This window comes from Ostrinia furnacalis, unplaced genomic scaffold, assembly GCF_004193835.3.
Source record: "Ostrinia furnacalis isolate ACB-3 unplaced genomic scaffold, ASM419383v2 OfSCF0995, whole genome shotgun sequence".
NCBI classification, from domain to species: Eukaryota; Metazoa; Arthropoda; class Insecta; order Lepidoptera; family Crambidae; genus Ostrinia; species Ostrinia furnacalis.
The window spans coordinates 419,961-436,664 of record NW_021131234.1 but is presented as its reverse complement, the minus strand read 5'-3'; the positions used below and the strand labels follow the sequence as shown (position 1 = coordinate 436,664).

Sequence of the window (16,704 nt, the reverse complement as noted above, 5' to 3'; positions counted from 1 at the left end):
AATTAATGATTATTTGCACAAGCTTAAATGTCATAAGGTAATGAATATATTGCGAAATTACAAAAGAGGTATTTTAAAGTGCAATTACTTTATGCCTTACGTCTCTCTTCTCAGTCAGTTGTGAATCACGATTATTCACGATGAGTGATGTTCTCGATGTTCACGATTATGAGAAGAGAAAAGACGGTCGCTTACAATTTGGCTTACCCAGCGGTAAGTAAATTATTTTTTCCTCACGATTAAACCATATGATTTTATATCTTTGGACTAATGCACCATAGACAATAATTAATTGAACAAATCTCGTAAATATAATTCGGCCACAATTAATATAAAAATTAACTAATTTTAGTTATATTCGCAGACACTATCTAAGTAAATAAATATGTAATAATAACTTCGCAATCTATTAACCGAATGTAATTACAATATAAACTAAGTATAGCGTGAATTGGAACGCCCAGCGCAAAATTAACAATATTATGTCTTCTAATTATATTTTTTCTGTTTCTTAAAATGTATATTAGCTACAAATCATTACATTCATAATTTAGAAAAACATATTAACCTACAGACATAATCACAGATTTATGGTTTTTTAGTACGTGTAAATTGAAACGTAGGCATCGTTGGTATCCATATTTATGTTGAAAGGAACGCACTTAGTTTGAATTTGAATGATGTATTGTAAACGGAGGGTACACAACAACTGGTCGACTACATTTCCATTACGGAGGGTAGTTCGATTATGTTTTTGACGTAAATTTAAAAATGAAACGACTATTGGGTTCTAATACTTAGGACAGAGCTCGGGTGAAGAGCGGCCGTTTAAAATTTTAACGTTTAAAAACTACGTTGCATATTTTATATTAATTGACAATGTTTTAGAAATTAATTAGCACTAGTTGTGCATTTGGTGTTTACATAAGTTGCTAATAGTGAGTTTATTATTTGACAAAAGGTAAGTCATTTTCTTTCTACCAAGATAGAATCGTTTTGGAGATAATTAGCGAATAAGTTTTTTACTGCATGTAAGTATTCATTTAAATTTACTAAGTAAGTTTACAATTTAATTTTAAGGCATGTGATCTAAAATGAGAAATGTTTTTTGAGCCACTGTAACAATATCCGCTTGAGCCATTTGCAGTTATGGTGGCTCATAGTAAACTATAAACAGACTTTCGTTTATACAGTAACACTAGTATAATTATTATTTTACTCACATAATTAAAATCAGCCAACAAGGTGGACGAAAAATTCACTATTTTATTTTAAGTTTATAGCATTTAAATCATACCAGCCGAATTGAGAACTTCCTCCTTTTGTTGTAGTCGGTTAAAATAATAAAAAGTTATTTTGCAGAAGCCTACAGAAAATTAAGATTAAGATACCTTCTTAAATTGTGCAACAATAAGTTCTATAAATTAAGAAATCGTTTGGGTATTTTGCATCGTAGGTAGGTATATTTGAAATAGGTATAAATATCCGGCCAAACTGGATTTAAACTAGTAAATGACAATTGCAATTAGAGCTATTCATTTAAATTGGAAAGCAAGTGGTCTTGTACGTTATTGTAGTGTGAGGTTAACAGTAAATATTAGGTTATACCTAATTCTAGAATAGTTACTTTAAGTGTATTCTTAATTATAATAATCCGAAGTGTTTGGTTTTTGAAGATGAAACGTGCTAAAATGTGTCGTTTCATTATCAATTTTGTTGATTTAATCTTATTTGATTTTTGACTGAGATAAGTTTGAACAAAATTTACGATTCTTAATCATTCAATTGTTTTAATTTTCATGGCATTTATGGCATGGTTTGAGAAAACGCCTATTTTATTTAGTCTTTTCTCTGTAACCAAAAATGTGTTCAAGGGACATAAAATGTTGACAATTATTAAAGCATCACAACTTGCTGTGTCCATTTTAATTTGATTGACTTGCTCATGGTTAACTGGTAGATATTATCTACAACTTTTTAATTCAATTAATTACAATTAACTAAACGAATGACAGCGTTCTTTGCATGCCAAACCAAACCAAACCAATATTCGTGGGTTCGAATCCCTATTAAGTACTAATAAATTAAATTACAATTAACATCTTGCTTAGTATTTTCATTATCAATCTAGTCACCCTGTTTAATATGTGACTAGATGATATTCTCATTTTTTCATTTGAACTTTTGGATTGCTTTAGACGGGAAGTGAACTCACGAAGTTTCTTTTGCCAAGCGACTGGTCTAAACCACTCAACTACAGAGATTGAGAATTGAGTAATTATGTAACCACCACTTAAAAATTTGACATGGTAACCCGTCTCTCTGTAGCTTAATGGTTAGAACAGTCACTGGCAAAATAGTTGCGGGTTCGACTCCGGTCGAAGCAACAGATTTTTCAAAGTGAAAATTCATGTTTCTTCCTTTTAGATTAGTTTAGTTGTTATAACTAAAATTAAGACTTCGTTTGTTTCAGCCGAAAGACGTCCACCGCTGGACAAAGGCCTCCCCCAAGGATTTCCACAAAGACCGGTCCGGCGCCGCCCGCATCCAAACAGATCGTTGGTCTACCTTGTGGGAGGCCTGTCCACACTACGTCTTCCGGCTCGTGGTTGCCACTCGAGAAAATTAAGACTTTTCTATTGAAATTTCTTTAGTAGTATTAACTTAGTCTGTTTGTCCATATTCCAGCCACAATGGCCATGCTAGACTCGTCGCTGACCGTCATCAATGACGGCGCTCACTCGTTGCTGGAACCGCCGTCGCCGGCCTACTCCAACACCACCGTCCGGCGCGCCTTCATCGTGTGGATGTACTGCGGACAGGCCAACAAGTTCAAGGATGTCTGCAACTACTACCACTATCTGGAGGCCATGGTGAGTCCTTCCAGTCAATGAGAATCCACAAATAAACCTAAGCCTCCCCAAGAAACGATGGTAAGTCAGTTTAGCCTATGGCAGACCACTGCAAGACTAAAAACTTTTCCAATCAAAGCGCAATCTCCCGCTTTCTTCAGTCACCCGCTGTCAGCTATCTTCTTGATGTACATCCAGCGTATTCTAACAGGTGAGTCATTTCACTGCTGGAAGTGAGTTTCTCAAAGAAAGGTTACAAAGTGATCTTTGGCTAGTACAGGTACTGCTAGCTATTTTTTTAAAGCCGGCATTATTCTTAGAAGGAGCTTAGGTTTGATGAGACTTGCCTATTAATTTACTCGTACTACCTAGTCTCCGTGACTCTGACGTCACGGTCTAAAAGAGTGTCATTCTTAATCGGTCATTCTCCGGATCTGGATTATTTTGTTGATTACCCCGACCTTTTTTATTTTTTAATTTAGAGTAAGTTTAGGTGAAACATTTCAAAATAGACATTATTACGAGCATATTTTTTATATTGGCCCATCTGTAGCAAGCAGAAATAAAAAGTTATGCGACATCAAAATTTTCATGGTCGGGGTAATCAAAGTTGGGGGTCAGAGTAATCAAAAATAAAACAAAATATTTTATTTTCTAAGGTTTTTTTTAAGTTATGGTAAAATAAATGTTATTATAACTAGCCATTTGTTATTTTGATGTATAAACGACAATATTGTAAAGTTTCAATAAAATCTGTTAAGTAGTTGTTGCGTAAAAGAGTAAAAAACATACATTATACATATAATATTAGTGACTCAATGTCCTATGTCTCCTATATGGGACAGAAGGCGTCCACAACAGTCCTCCATCGCATTCGGTCTTGAGCTTCGTGTTTGATCTCGCTCCAAGTCTTAACAGTGCGCCGCTATGTTTTTTTGGCGCGACCGAAATCGGGAGCGCGGACACGTCGTGGTAATCAAGTTTTGACGACTTACGATTTTTTTTAAATTACTTAATTAACTATTATTAACTATCTCTGTGGTTTAACAACAAGAACCAAAGTTATACTATTAGATAAAAATATTTGTTACTAAAATATTATGATATTCGGGTACTTTTTGGCCCCGGACACGTGATTTTCTTGGCCGGTGGAATGACCCTAATCAACCACGGCAGCACGTGCGGTTCCAAAATAATCATTAGCGATAAACTTGTCCATCATGAATCGAAACTGGTTAAATGCATTACTGAGCATTTTGGAATTAAATTGTAAGATGATGATGATATTATCTCCAATTTTTGGAGAAAATTGAAGCCATCATTTCAAAGACACAATTTTCTCAAAAAAATCGGACAGTTCTCTGGAATAACCATGAATTTTTTTATCTTTTTCCAGGAGGACAAACTCCCCTCATCGCAGCGCGCCATAAGCCGTCACCACGAGTTCAACATGTTCCTCACCCCGCCCCCCACCTCCCCCTTCCTCGAAACGCATTTTCCCAAGCTCTACTCCAAAGAACCCATCGACCCATACTACATAAAGAAACTCGAATCTATCAAGAATGAGAAGTGCATCTTCAAACTTGAAGGCTTCAACGACATCAAACAGACCGGCGTCACTACTGCCGAAATACTCCACACCAGCCAAATCATCCGGAGACACTGCAAGACCAACCGATGCACTTTGAGGCAGTTCCTCGAACGCTTCAAGGAGTATGTACAGAGATGTCAGCTCAAGGAATCGATCCACACCATCTCGACATACATAAAAAGGTTGGAGATCGCTGCGGAATTGAAATATCACGGACAGAGACCGCATTTTAGCTTCCTCGACGCTTCAGTTGAAGATGATATCAAGAGCGATGCGGTTACAACAGTCAGTGAAAATGTAATTGAGACTGATAATATGAATTCGGACGAAACAGCCCAGTTGAAGATGCTCCTTGGCGTTCCACCAGCCACCTCCAGTCCGAAGAAGAAAAGCAAAAAGAATAAGAAAAACAAGGAGAATGTAAACAGAAGCAACATTGAGGACGGGAAGTACAGTTCCACTCAAGAGTTCTTCAAATCTTTTGAAATGCCGTCGTCAAACTCCAGGGCTAACTCGTACTCGCCGTTGACTCCCAATGTTGAGGAGTTTGTGAAGTATTACAACTCTCAAAGTCAGCACGGACAAAGATCCAGGTCAGTGGAGACCTTAGCTGTAACCAGACCGGCGCCAAAGGTTGTGGCAACCATATCTTTCAGCAGCCAGGAGTTTTTCGACGCCAGCCTGGCTAAAATGAATGAATTGAACAAATTCAGGAAGATTTAATCAACTTTTTATATGATTTGACTAAAGCGATAAAGCGACTATGCTTTTATTATTTTAATTTTAGAATTAGTAGTTTAATTTCGAATCAGTTTTCATTATTATAGAAATGTATTTCCATTCATAATAATTACTATTGTAATGATAATTTTTACATTTAATATGACAACAATATTATAATTCTTAATGATCTTAGAATAAATGACATTTGACAGAATTTCCTTTTATTTGCTGCTAAAGAACAAATTAGTTAACGCACTATTTTTAATATTTTAATTATTTTCATAAAGTCTGACTTAAGGGATCTATTTGTATAATATATAGACGTTAAATACATAGCATACATACAAACAAAGGAATTCACAATCACATTCATCACAATATTTACAGTAGGAATTGAACCACACTATTCTCTGTCGGAAGATTGAGTCTTTTGGTATTAATGGATGTCTACTGCGCTGGATACAATATTACCTTCTCAACCGTAGCCAACTTGTAACAGTCAAGGGTCACCAGTCTTCATCTATTTCTATCAAATCTGGAGTGCCTCAGGGCTCCCACCTGGGACCCTTATTCTTTAACATCTTTATTAACGACCTTACCCAAAACTTGTCCTGCCCATGTTTAAAACGGGACTATTCCCACCTCTCGTTCCCACCACTGCAACTCCTGTGTAGCCAGGATCTACAGCTTGACCGCCACAAAAACCCAACCAATGAAGGCCAAGTTTGTCCCGGGGGAAAGTTAAACTGTCATTGGACCCGCAACGAAATTAATCAGAAGAACATAGGAGGAGTTCGAAATTAAGGTTCGACTTCCCTCCATTGCAAAGCGGATGACAGGTGACAAACAAAGGTTTAAAACCTTTAAGAAAAGATTATGCACCACGGACAATAAATTAAATTAAGGGGGCCTATCTTATGAGCAATTAGCAACTACCTGCCAATAATATTTTTCACAAAATCGCTTAAAAGCACGGAAATTTGCCTGCCCATGTTTGCTTTATGCCGACGATCTTAAAGTTTACAACATTATAAAAACTGAATCTGACTGCCACGCATTGCAAAGAGATATAAACGCAATAGCCGAATGGTGTAGGAAAAATTACATGTTTTTTAATATCAGCAAATGCTTTGTCATCACATTTACTAACAAAAAGAGGAAAGTAGCGTATCAGTATAAAATAGATGACCAAGTTCTGCAGTATAATACCTTAGCAAAAGACCTGGGCGTCATGTTCGACGAAAAGATGACTTTTCGAAACCATTATGATCATATTGTTGGCAGGGCATATCGTATGCTTGGCTTCATCACTAGATCGACGTTCGGATTCAGTAAACCATCCAGTTTCATTTACCTCTTTAACACACTGATAAGAACAATACTGGAATATGGCTCTATTGTGTGGTCGCCTTGTTATCAGGTTCACTCTAATACTATTGAAGGGGTTCAAAAAAAGGCTCTTAAAATTGCAACCTTTAAGTTTGGCTATGGGCGTAGACTGTCATCTTACGATGATCGAAGGGTTGAGTTCCGGGTGGATACGCTGGGTGTCCGTCGCCAACAGCAGGACCTATACTATCTGCACAAAATAGTCCATTCCCNTAATCAACCACGGCAGCACGTGCGGTTCCAAAATAATCATTAGCGATAAACTTGTCCATCATGAATCGAAACTGGTTAAATGCATTACTGAGCATTTTGGAATTAAATTGTAAGATGATGATGATATTATCTCCAATTTTTGGAGAAAATTGAAGCCATCATTTCAAAGACACAATTTTCTCAAAAAAATCGGACAGTTCTCTGGAATAACCATGAATTTTTTTATCTTTTTCCAGGAGGACAAACTCCCCTCATCGCAGCGCGCCATAAGCCGTCACCACGAGTTCAACATGTTCCTCACCCCGCCCCCCACCTCCCCCTTCCTCGAAACGCATTTTCCCAAGCTCTACTCCAAGGAACCCATCGACCCATACTACATAAAGAAACTCGAATCTATCAAGAATGAGAAGTGCATCTTCAAACTTGAAGGCTTCAACGACATCAAACAGACCGGCGTCACTACTGCCGAAATACTCCACACCAGCCAAATCATCCGGAGACACTGCAAGACCAACCGATGCACTTTGAGGCAGTTCCTCGAACGCTTCAAGGAGTATGTACAGAGATGTCAGCTCAAGGAATCGATCCACACCATCTCGACATACATAAAAAGGTTGGAGATCGCTGCGGAATTGAAATATCACGGACAGAGACCGCATTTTAGCTTCCTCGACGCTTCAGTTGAAGATGATATCAAGAGCGATGCGGTTACAACAGTCAGTGAAAATGTAATTGAGACTGATAATATGAATTCGGACGAAACAGCCCAGTTGAAGATGCTCCTTGGCGTTCCACCAGCCACCTCCAGTCCGAAGAAGAAAAGCAAAAAGAATAAGAAAAACAAGGAGAATGTAAACAGAAGCAACATTGAGGACGGGAAGTACAGTTCCACTCAAGAGTTCTTCAAATCTTTTGAAATGCCGTCGTCAAACTCCAGGGCTAACTCGTACTCGCCGTTGACTCCCAATGTTGAGGAGTTTGTGAAGTATTACAACTCTCAAAGTCAGCACGGACAAAGATCCAGGTCAGTGGAGACCTTAGCTGTAACCAGACCGGCGCCAAAGGTTGTGGCAACCATATCTTTCAGCAGCCAGGAGTTTTTCGACGCCAGCCTGGCTAAAATGAATGAATTGAACAAATTCAGGAAGATTTAATCAACTTTTTATATGATTTGACTAAAGCGATAAAGCGACTATGCTTTTATTATTTTAATTTTAGAATTAGTAGTTTAATTTCGAATCAGTTTTCATTATTATAGAAATGTATTTCCATTCATAATAATTACTATTGTAATGATAATTTTTACATTTAATATGACAACAATATTATAATTCTTAATGATCTTAGAATAAATGACATTTGACAGAATTTCCTTTTATTTGCTGCTAAAGAACAAATTAGTTAACGCACTATTTTTAATATTTTAATTATTTTCATAAAGTCTGACTTAAGGGATCTATTTGTATAATATATAGACGTTAAATACATAGCATACATACAAACAAAGGAATTCACAATCACATTCATCACAATATTTACAGTAGGAATTGAACCACACTATTCTCTGTCGGAAGATTGAGTCTTTTGGTATTAATGGATGTCTACTGCGCTGGATACAATATTACCTTCTCAACCGTAGCCAACTTGTAACAGTCAAGGGTCACCAGTCTTCGTCTATTTCTATCAAATCTGGAGTGCCTCAGGGCTCCCACCTGGGACCCTTATTCTTTAACATCTTTATTAACGACCTTACCCAAAACTTGTCCTGCCCATGTTTGCTTTATGCCGACGATCTTAAAGTTTACAACATTATAAAAACTGAATCTGACTGCCACGCATTGCAAAGAGATATAAACGCAATAGCCGAATGGTGTAGGAAAAATTACATGTTTTTGAATATCAGCAAATGCTTTGTCATCACATTTACTAACAAAAAGAGGAAAGTAGCGTATCAGTATAAAATAGATGACCAAGTTCTGCAGTATAATACCTTAGCAAAAGACCTGGGCGTCATGTTCGACGAAAAGATGACTTTTCGAAACCATTATGATCATATTGTTGGCAGGGCATATCGTATGCTTGGCTTCATCACTAGATCGACGTTCGGATTCAGTAAACCATCCAGTTTCATTTACCTCTTTAACACACTGATAAGAACAATACTGGAATATGGCTCTATTGTGTGGTCGCCTTGTTATCAGGTTCACTCTAATACTATTGAAGGGGTTCAAAAAAAGGCTCTTAAAATTGCAACCTTTAAGTTTGGCTATGGGCGTAGACTGTCATCTTACGATGATCGAAGGGTTGAGTTCCGGGTGGATACGCTGGGTGTCCGTCGCCAACAGCAGGACCTATACTATCTGCACAAAATAGTCCATTCCCATCTGGACTCTCCTTATCTCCTATCACATATAAACTTTAACGCCAGACCCAATCCCAGACATCCTCGAGCGTTTCGACTCCAAGTGCTAACAAACAACACCTCCTTTTACAACCCAATGGTGCGCATGTGTCGTCTATACGACGACCTGACATGCCGTGAAGAGGATTTAGATGTCTTTGACGTAAACCACAACAGATTTCGTAGGCAAGTGATAGACTTACTCAGTTCGGTGCCTCGCAAAGGTAACCATTAGAACGGAAACTTTAACTTTAAATTACTTTATTGTTTTATAATTTAACATTGTTATACTCTGTGTCGCTATTCATCATGCTGTGTGTATACAATTAGGTTGTCAATCTAGCTCTTAACTACTAACCATGTGTACTTAAGTATCTACTAATAAAACTCGATTGTCAACTGTATATACCTAATAAATAAATAAATAAAAAAGTAGGTAAGTGGGTTATTTAGATTATACATGTAACCATTATTATTTTTGTTAGACCTTACAATAATCTTTAAGCTAATATTTAACCTTTTGTTCATCATTTTCCGATTGCTTATCTGACTTCTAAGAATTTCTGCAAGTTCATATATTAAGTGGCACCTTTATCTTTCAGCTGGATGACGCATGTGGCTATTTTAAAAGTACAATAGTACTAACTAAGAAAGCTTAGAATGTGCGATTATTATTTAAAGAATATAGAAGTCTTAATTCTTTTTTTATCTGAGCATTCTATTGTATTCATTTGTATTGAGATGGCAAAAGTAAAAGATAAGGCACCGGCGGCTAAATACAATAACATTATAATAATACTTACTAATAAGAAAAGCAGCGAGCAGGTCGCTCGCTTTCCTACTTAGTTTCACGAAACAAATGCATTCATTGCAAACAATCCACACGTGCAGCACTTAGCTAGCTAGTTGTACCCGTTTTAATAGAGCGCCCTCCTGTAAATGTCATAATGTGAAGTCTTCTCCAAGAAGCAAAGGCTGCAGCTTTATAAAGCACAGATCCGACCTTGCATGGAATACTGCTGCCACCTTTGGGATGGCTCTGCCAAGAAACATTTGGCTGCTTTGGATTCGGTGGAAAGGCGTGCCAGAAGACTTATCGACAGCCCTACCCTTGTTAAAGAAGCGCTCCAGGAACTTGACCATCGCCGTAAGGTAGCATCCCTATCGGTTTTCTACAGGCTACACTTCGGAGAATGTGCGAAAGAATTACACGAATTAATTCCACCAGCCCCCTTCCATCATCGGAGAACCAGACGCAGGATAGCGTACCATCCCTATATTGTTGACATTCCACCAGCTCGCACTAAGCGTTTCGATGACTCTTTTATAATGCGAACAGCTAGGGACTGGAATTCGTTGCCTGCTGCTGTCTTTCCCGAAAACTATAATCCGGGCCTCTTCAAGGCGAGAGTGAATAAGCACTTACAGGGCAGATATGTACCATCCTAGACTGCATCCCACTTAACATCAGGTGCGATTGTGGTCAAATACCTGCCTTGTTATGCATAAAAAAAAAAGAAAAATGTCATAATCGGAACTAATAATCCAGTATTGACATTAGCGCCCTCCTGACAATGTCGTAGTTGGGACGGTTCAATGTTGGACATCTTTACGTAACGTGATGTTTCAACGATTTTCCAAATTTAACATTAGGTATATTAAACAAAAAATACAGAACACTAAGTAGGTACATATACATGCAATTAATCGCTAAGAAAGTACTTAATGGTTTGGTCACGCATAAAATTTTAAATTAGAATAGGCAAAACTCTAAACCTACGAAGAAATAAGGTAGTCATTTGGAAGCAGAGACAACACACACCTTGAAATGTAAATTGGAGACCAATTGATTTGTCTTCAGGTTGATTTCATGCGATTTCACACATATTATCAGGATTCAAAATAAAACAGCTACCCCTAAAACTCATAGACTTACATATTTTCAGCTGAATTTTATCGTCCCAATGATGGCACGAACAGAGTGCACTTATTTACGCTGAGCAAACTAAAATTCCAATATGTTCAATATTCAATATTTATCATGTCACTGAACTGACGACCAATATTTACTGCCGAACGCAAAATTCCAAATATTTCGTTAATTGAAGTAGCTATTATTGTATTAAATTGACATTTTATGTGTTTAACCATAAAACTATTTAAAGACTTGAACGTTTATCGGTAGTAATTGATGATAAAGATTTTGATAGAATTAGATCCAAATTGATATTTAATATGAAATGAAATAAAGGTGTTTGGCTTGTTAATACATTATCTCGTATTCATAAATTTTCTTATTTCGCCAAAAGATGTAGTGCTGAAGTTGATGTTGGTCTGTGACGGATTTGTATAACTAGGGCTTATTTAATGCGTATTCGTTTTCTAATACTAGACGGGCTAATATCAGCTATTTGCCGATTAAAGTCCCGCAAAATTCGGTCCTGCTGTATTGTAGATTTTCCGAAACAAGTACACATATTAATCATACTTTAATTAACAACTGAAACAGTTTAGGCGTTTTTTTAGTTTGGACTAGAAAGCCACGTCTTACAAACAACCCAGGGACAGTAGTTAGAAATTATAGTGTTGAAGGTTTTCTTATCTATATTGTTATAATTCTACGCCCACATCTCTTTTGTTCCAATATCTTTATCTCATCCCCACACTGACAAATCCAACCGCCCACCGGCGCTTGCGCCGTCTCAGCTGCCTCCGACGTCAGTACACAACCAACCTCCGCCGCGCGCACACGTATCGACTCTCCGAAACAAGATGGCTGCTACAGCGTTTTCAACCCCAGTGAACACAGTGACGAGAGAAGCCTTAACAGTGTTAATTACAAACAATATCCTGAACAATTCGGTGGATTTCACGCCTGACACTGAAAGGGTAAGCATTTTTGTTTTATAATTATTTGTGATAGATACTTATTGATATTTTTTTTGGTTTGACAAGCTCATTTTAGTTGATGGTCATTTTGTGTTAGTCAAAAAATCTAATTTGAAAATTTTTTTTATAAGGAAATCCTATCATTTCTAAAGTTGTAGATTTGTAAACTCAAACGTACTTAGGTATGTTTATGGGGAGAAATAAATAAGTCCACAATAACCTTATAGGTTTGCTAAATAGCTTATAAACTTTTAATTACGAGTATTAGGAGTAAACTGGTAAAAATTAAACTACATTTTTACAAAAAAACTTGAAGCAAAGATATGTTTTCAAGACAGGTAGTTTAAGTCCTACCTATTAAACAGTCCTCAAAACCCATGCATCCCGTTACATACAAGTAATAATTAGCAAATAGTTTCCATTATAGTTCTTATTTCTTTGACCCAAGAACTTACGGGCTCAAAAGGAGCAGGTAGTTGGTATTTTAGTCCACAATAGCCGTGGGATTTGCCTTCCCGGAATCAACCTGCTTTATTTGGGGCAATATTTCTATTGGCACAGTTATTTTCGATTATTTATAATAGTATTCGGGTCTATTGTAGGCTTATTTGGCCTTCATTTCAAATTGGTTTTGGAAACTAAACGTCTTTAGACCTTAGGTATAAGTAATTGCTCTGGTAGCTACTGTTACTCTAGTTCTTAAAACAATAAAAAATATAAACTACGGTTTGTTATGTACATCCCTTCATTTAGGATTAAAAATAATTTACACCTACAATATACAAAACTTTTTTGTCACCTGTCATCCGCTTTACAATGGAGAGAAGACGAACCATAACTTCGAACTCCTCCTATGTTCTTTTGATTAATTACAAACTGTCCTACACTGGTTGGGTTTTTATTGGTGGTCAAGCTGTAGATTCTGGCTACACAGGAGTTGCATCAGTGGGAACGAGAGATGGGAATAGTCACGTATTAACAAATTCTAAACATAACTTTCTTTCATTCCAGATGGAAACGGACTCGCCAGTAAGAAAGCCCAACATGCATCCCATAAGCAAGAAACTCTTCCACTCGCCTTTAAGCCTGGATGAGTCAAACAAAGAGAACTACGATTACACTCAGCGATCGTCTGACAGGAGCAGAAAGGCCAGAAAGAGAAAGCAGATCCTCATCCCTGACTCGGGAGAGAAGATTAAGAGAGCATACGTCACGGAGTGCGAGCGGGACGGGTATAGCCCAGCAGAGGGCGAGGGAATGAGAAAGAAGGTTTTGGTTAGTCTGTTTCATAACAAGGAGTATTCCATGGAAATGGATATCTGAGGATTTGAATTTTGAATTTGGATTACAGTAGCTTTTTTGTTATTTTTAAAAGGCGTGAAGGTGTTTTTGTAAACGGCCAGTTAGAAAACATATTTTTAAACTGTGGTGCTTGTATGCAAAGTGTGTAAAGCCCGGTCTGTGAGCACGTAGAATTTTGTTCAATGACCCCAAGCTACCCATCCTTATCGCTCGCGCGTAATTACCGCGTGCGACCGGCGGCCGCAGTGAGTGTGCGAGCGCGACAGCAACATAATTACGCGCGAGCGATAAGGATGGGTAGCTTGGGGTCATTGGACAAAATTCTACGTGCTCGCAGACCAGACTATAGCTGTTCTACTCGAGTATTGACCCAGTACAGTCAGCGTCAAATAGTTCGTGACACCCAAAGTGGCCAAGTTTAGAACACAACCTTATTCCATTTGTAACAAAGACGTGTTGCGAACTTTTTGGCTACTTTGGGTGTCACGAAATATTTGATACTGACTGTATCTATACCTGGTTCAGAGGGTCAGGTTGAGTTTTCAAATAATGCAATAAAAGACCAGTAAAATATTGAGGTTTATAGAAATAAGTTTATTTAATAATTATTGTAAGATTTTATAAATTGGATACCTAATCGTGATTTAATATTGATAAGTGATAATAATGTGAAATGTAAATAATGTATTGCAATATTTTCCTTTATCTAAATCGTATGTCTTCCATTTTCTTCGCTTTAATACTTTTAATAGATTATTAAGATTATTTTAACTATAATTAGTCTTTACAAATTAATGAAATATTAAATAAAGTAAATGTATTAAAATTTAATTGTATTATTAATTTATGCTATAATATACCCACCCCAGAAGAAACAGAACCCTGATCAGGAATTAAGTAGGTACCTATCTAAAAAAACATAACCATCCTTCTGGTGCAGTCAAGTAAAAAATAGATTATTGTAAAACTTGTATTGAACTTAAAATATTTCAAATTATGTACCTACCATCAAAGAGAAAGTAATTAAATAAAGAGCACAAATTCTCTAAATTTTATAAGTGTTCAAAAATCCAATAACAATTTTTGGCAACCTGTCCGTTATATTTTTGTCGTAAAATATAATTAATATAAACGATAAATAAAAATATCATCTTAATTAGTCCGATGTTATGCTTATAACTTAAATTCGCGACAGCGTATTTCGCGGCCCATGGGAAATCTGCGGTAAACGCTAAGCGGGGAGATGGAAGTGGGGAGTTGGGGAGGTGGGGAGTCGGCGAAATCTTTTTTATTTATTGCCGGATGAGAGAACTCTTTGTTAATTGCAGATCAAATTAATTGCCGTCGCTGTGGTTTGGGATGACGGCTTTTTACAGATTTTGTATAAAACGCTGGGTGTTTATTTTAGTATAATTTATTACCTTCTTGCCAATTTATCAGAGATCATTATAAATTATAGTTTGTATGTTATTCTGATGTATGAACAATAATACTGTAAAATTTCATCAAAATCCGTTCAGTAGTTTTAGTTTAAAAGTGTAACAAACATACGGAATATATCGACACATTCACACAAACTTTGGCATTTATTATTAGTAGGGTATATTTTTGTTCCTTCCAATAAGAAGCCTGTAAATTGGATTGGAAGACAATTTCCCACTTTTATCTACCAGTTATCTTCTTGAAGTCGTCTTTCCATTGATCTAAATATACTTAAACTCTACTAAAACATCATGCAATATACCTTAATATAAAACATAAATATAACAGCGTCTCGATTTATGCTCACGTAGAAAAATGTGTGTCTAAATCATATGAGGTACGCAAACCGTAGCAGACATGTTGAAATGCGATTTTACTGCCGATAAAAACGCTGTATCTACATTCGAAGAATACGAAATAAATCGAGACATCACTCCTGCTGCCGATCATAGCGATTTTCTTTTAAATCGAGTCGGGCAGGTATCATAATACTCGCTTATTGGCCCAATAAGAATAAGGCACGGGGTCGTTAAGCGACTGTCGACACGACTTTTGTTGCACCTGTATTATGAACCGTAAACGATACAATTCGAGCGATAATCGCTTTGGAAACCAACTTTGTTAAATACGATTTGTAAATTGACGCGGTGTCACGGTAGGTGGTCATTTTTGCAGTTGGAATGTGGCGGTCATTGGGGCAATCGTGGTTTTGGACGATTTGACCAATTAGTGTTTTTTGAGGGCTCAAAGTTTGCCGTTTGAGGCGTTTGGATGACGAATTTTGTGTCGAAAGGTAAAAGATATTTGAGATTTTCCAGAAAATTTACCTGAAACTGGTTACAGAAACAGACAGATATTACCACTAAGAAGTGTAGTTATTGTACAAAATTCCTACTACTCTTATACCCGACCAATTAGGTAAAATAGTGAAAGAATTAGCCTATAATTTTTACCCAGAGGTTCTGACTTACATTTACAGGTGAGATACATTGATTGGAAAAACACAACATTTTTATGGTGATTTCTCCGGATGAATCTGTTGCATGTTAAAAGACAGATTTTTTCCTGCTACACACTTGGCCTTCTACGGTTTAGATATTACTTTCCGTCAAACTGTAGATCCTGGCTACACAGGAGTTGCAGCTGTGGGATCGAGAGGTGGGAACAGTCCCGTTATTCATATATTTGAACATTCTGTTGACTTACTCCTACAGAAAATATCAAAATCTTACCTTTAACGGCGCTTAGTTTGTTGCCCACCATTTGCTTTGCTACGAACGCCGCCATCTTGCTTACTTCCTAGTCCTTAACAACTGGAACAAAGAAACGAAAAGTTTTCATATTGATTTAATTACAGCAATGAAGTATTTAGCTAACAATGTGTTGTAAATTTTAAGGGACAGGGAAGACACTCAGAAATAGTATACCTAGTTATTCAACACTGTATTCACAGACGCATACAAGTAAAAAAATTAAAAAGATCTATTTTTTATGTCACTTATTCACATTCTCATTATTTAAAGAAGTCCAATGGTTTGATAACTTCAAGAAGATAATAAATCTTAATTTTTTTGGATTGATTAGGCTGTATTGCAAAAAGTTATCCAGCAGCTAACTGTAATTGGCAGAAATGATGATGATGATGAAAATTATAATAAAAATAAACTTTTTTAAAAACAAGCTTTTATTCTGAATTTCGAAAGTTTGTATCGCGCATGGAATTTATTCCTCTTTTTCTCTGTTTGCGCTACAAGCTTTCGAAATTCAGAATAAAAGCTTGTTTTTAAAAAAGTTTATTTTTATTATAATTTTATTTTACACTTTTTAGTTATATCTTAATCTCAGGACCCTGGACGTTATCT

General features: G+C 36.7%; 3 protein-coding genes across 5 annotated transcripts in view; 2 read left to right on the top strand and 1 right to left on the bottom strand.

Moving 5' to 3' along the window:
* cpx (synaptic transmission protein complexin) overlaps positions 1-16,165 on the bottom strand; it is a 171,658-nt gene extending 155,493 nt beyond the window's left edge. Inside the window, exon 1 of the mRNA XM_028301831.1 lies at positions 16,075-16,165. Coding sequence (XP_028157632.1) covers positions 16,075-16,129 — 55 coding nt within the window. The 5' untranslated portion in view covers positions 16,130-16,165. The remainder of the gene's footprint in view (positions 1-16,074) is intronic.
* On the top strand, positions 127-5,232 carry LOC114350872 (uncharacterized). Of its 3 annotated transcripts, none has more exons than XM_028301823.1 (3): positions 127-213; positions 2,689-2,873; positions 4,249-5,232. In XM_028301823.1, exons 1-3 carry the CDS (start codon positions 141-143, stop codon positions 5,164-5,166), a joined length of 1,176 nt encoding a protein of 391 aa, XP_028157624.1. In that variant the 5' UTR covers positions 127-140; the 3' UTR covers positions 5,167-5,232. The 3 variants fall into 3 exon arrangements, with proteins under 3 accessions (XP_028157624.1, XP_028157625.1, XP_028157626.1); XM_028301824.1 differs by lacking the exon at positions 127-213 and adding an exon at positions 782-961; XM_028301825.1 differs by lacking the exon at positions 127-213 and adding an exon at positions 1,522-1,601.
* On the top strand, positions 11,741-13,418 carry LOC114350874 (uncharacterized). Its single transcript, XM_028301830.1, has 2 exons — positions 11,741-12,058; positions 13,070-13,418. The coding sequence occupies exons 1-2, from the start codon at positions 11,942-11,944 to the stop codon at positions 13,379-13,381; spliced, it is 429 nt and encodes a 142-aa protein (XP_028157631.1). The 5' UTR covers positions 11,741-11,941; the 3' UTR covers positions 13,382-13,418.
* Positions 16,166-16,704: the final 539 nt, after the last annotated feature.

Coding starts and splice junctions, on each gene's coding strand:
- LOC114350872 (XM_028301823.1), top strand. CDS start 141: ATGAGTGATGTTCTCGATGTTCACGATTATGAGAAGAGAAAAGACGGT. Junction 214..2,688: donor ACAATTTGGCTTACCCAGCG/GTAAGTAAATTA, acceptor TCCATATTCCAG/CCACAATGGCCATGCTAGAC. Junction 2,874..4,248: donor ACCACTATCTGGAGGCCATG/GTGAGTCCTTCC, acceptor ATCTTTTTCCAG/GAGGACAAACTCCCCTCATC.
- LOC114350874 (XM_028301830.1), top strand. CDS start 11,942: ATGGCTGCTACAGCGTTTTCAACCCCAGTGAACACAGTGACGAGAGAA. Junction 12,059..13,069: donor TCACGCCTGACACTGAAAGG/GTAAGCATTTTT, acceptor CTTTCATTCCAG/ATGGAAACGGACTCGCCAGT.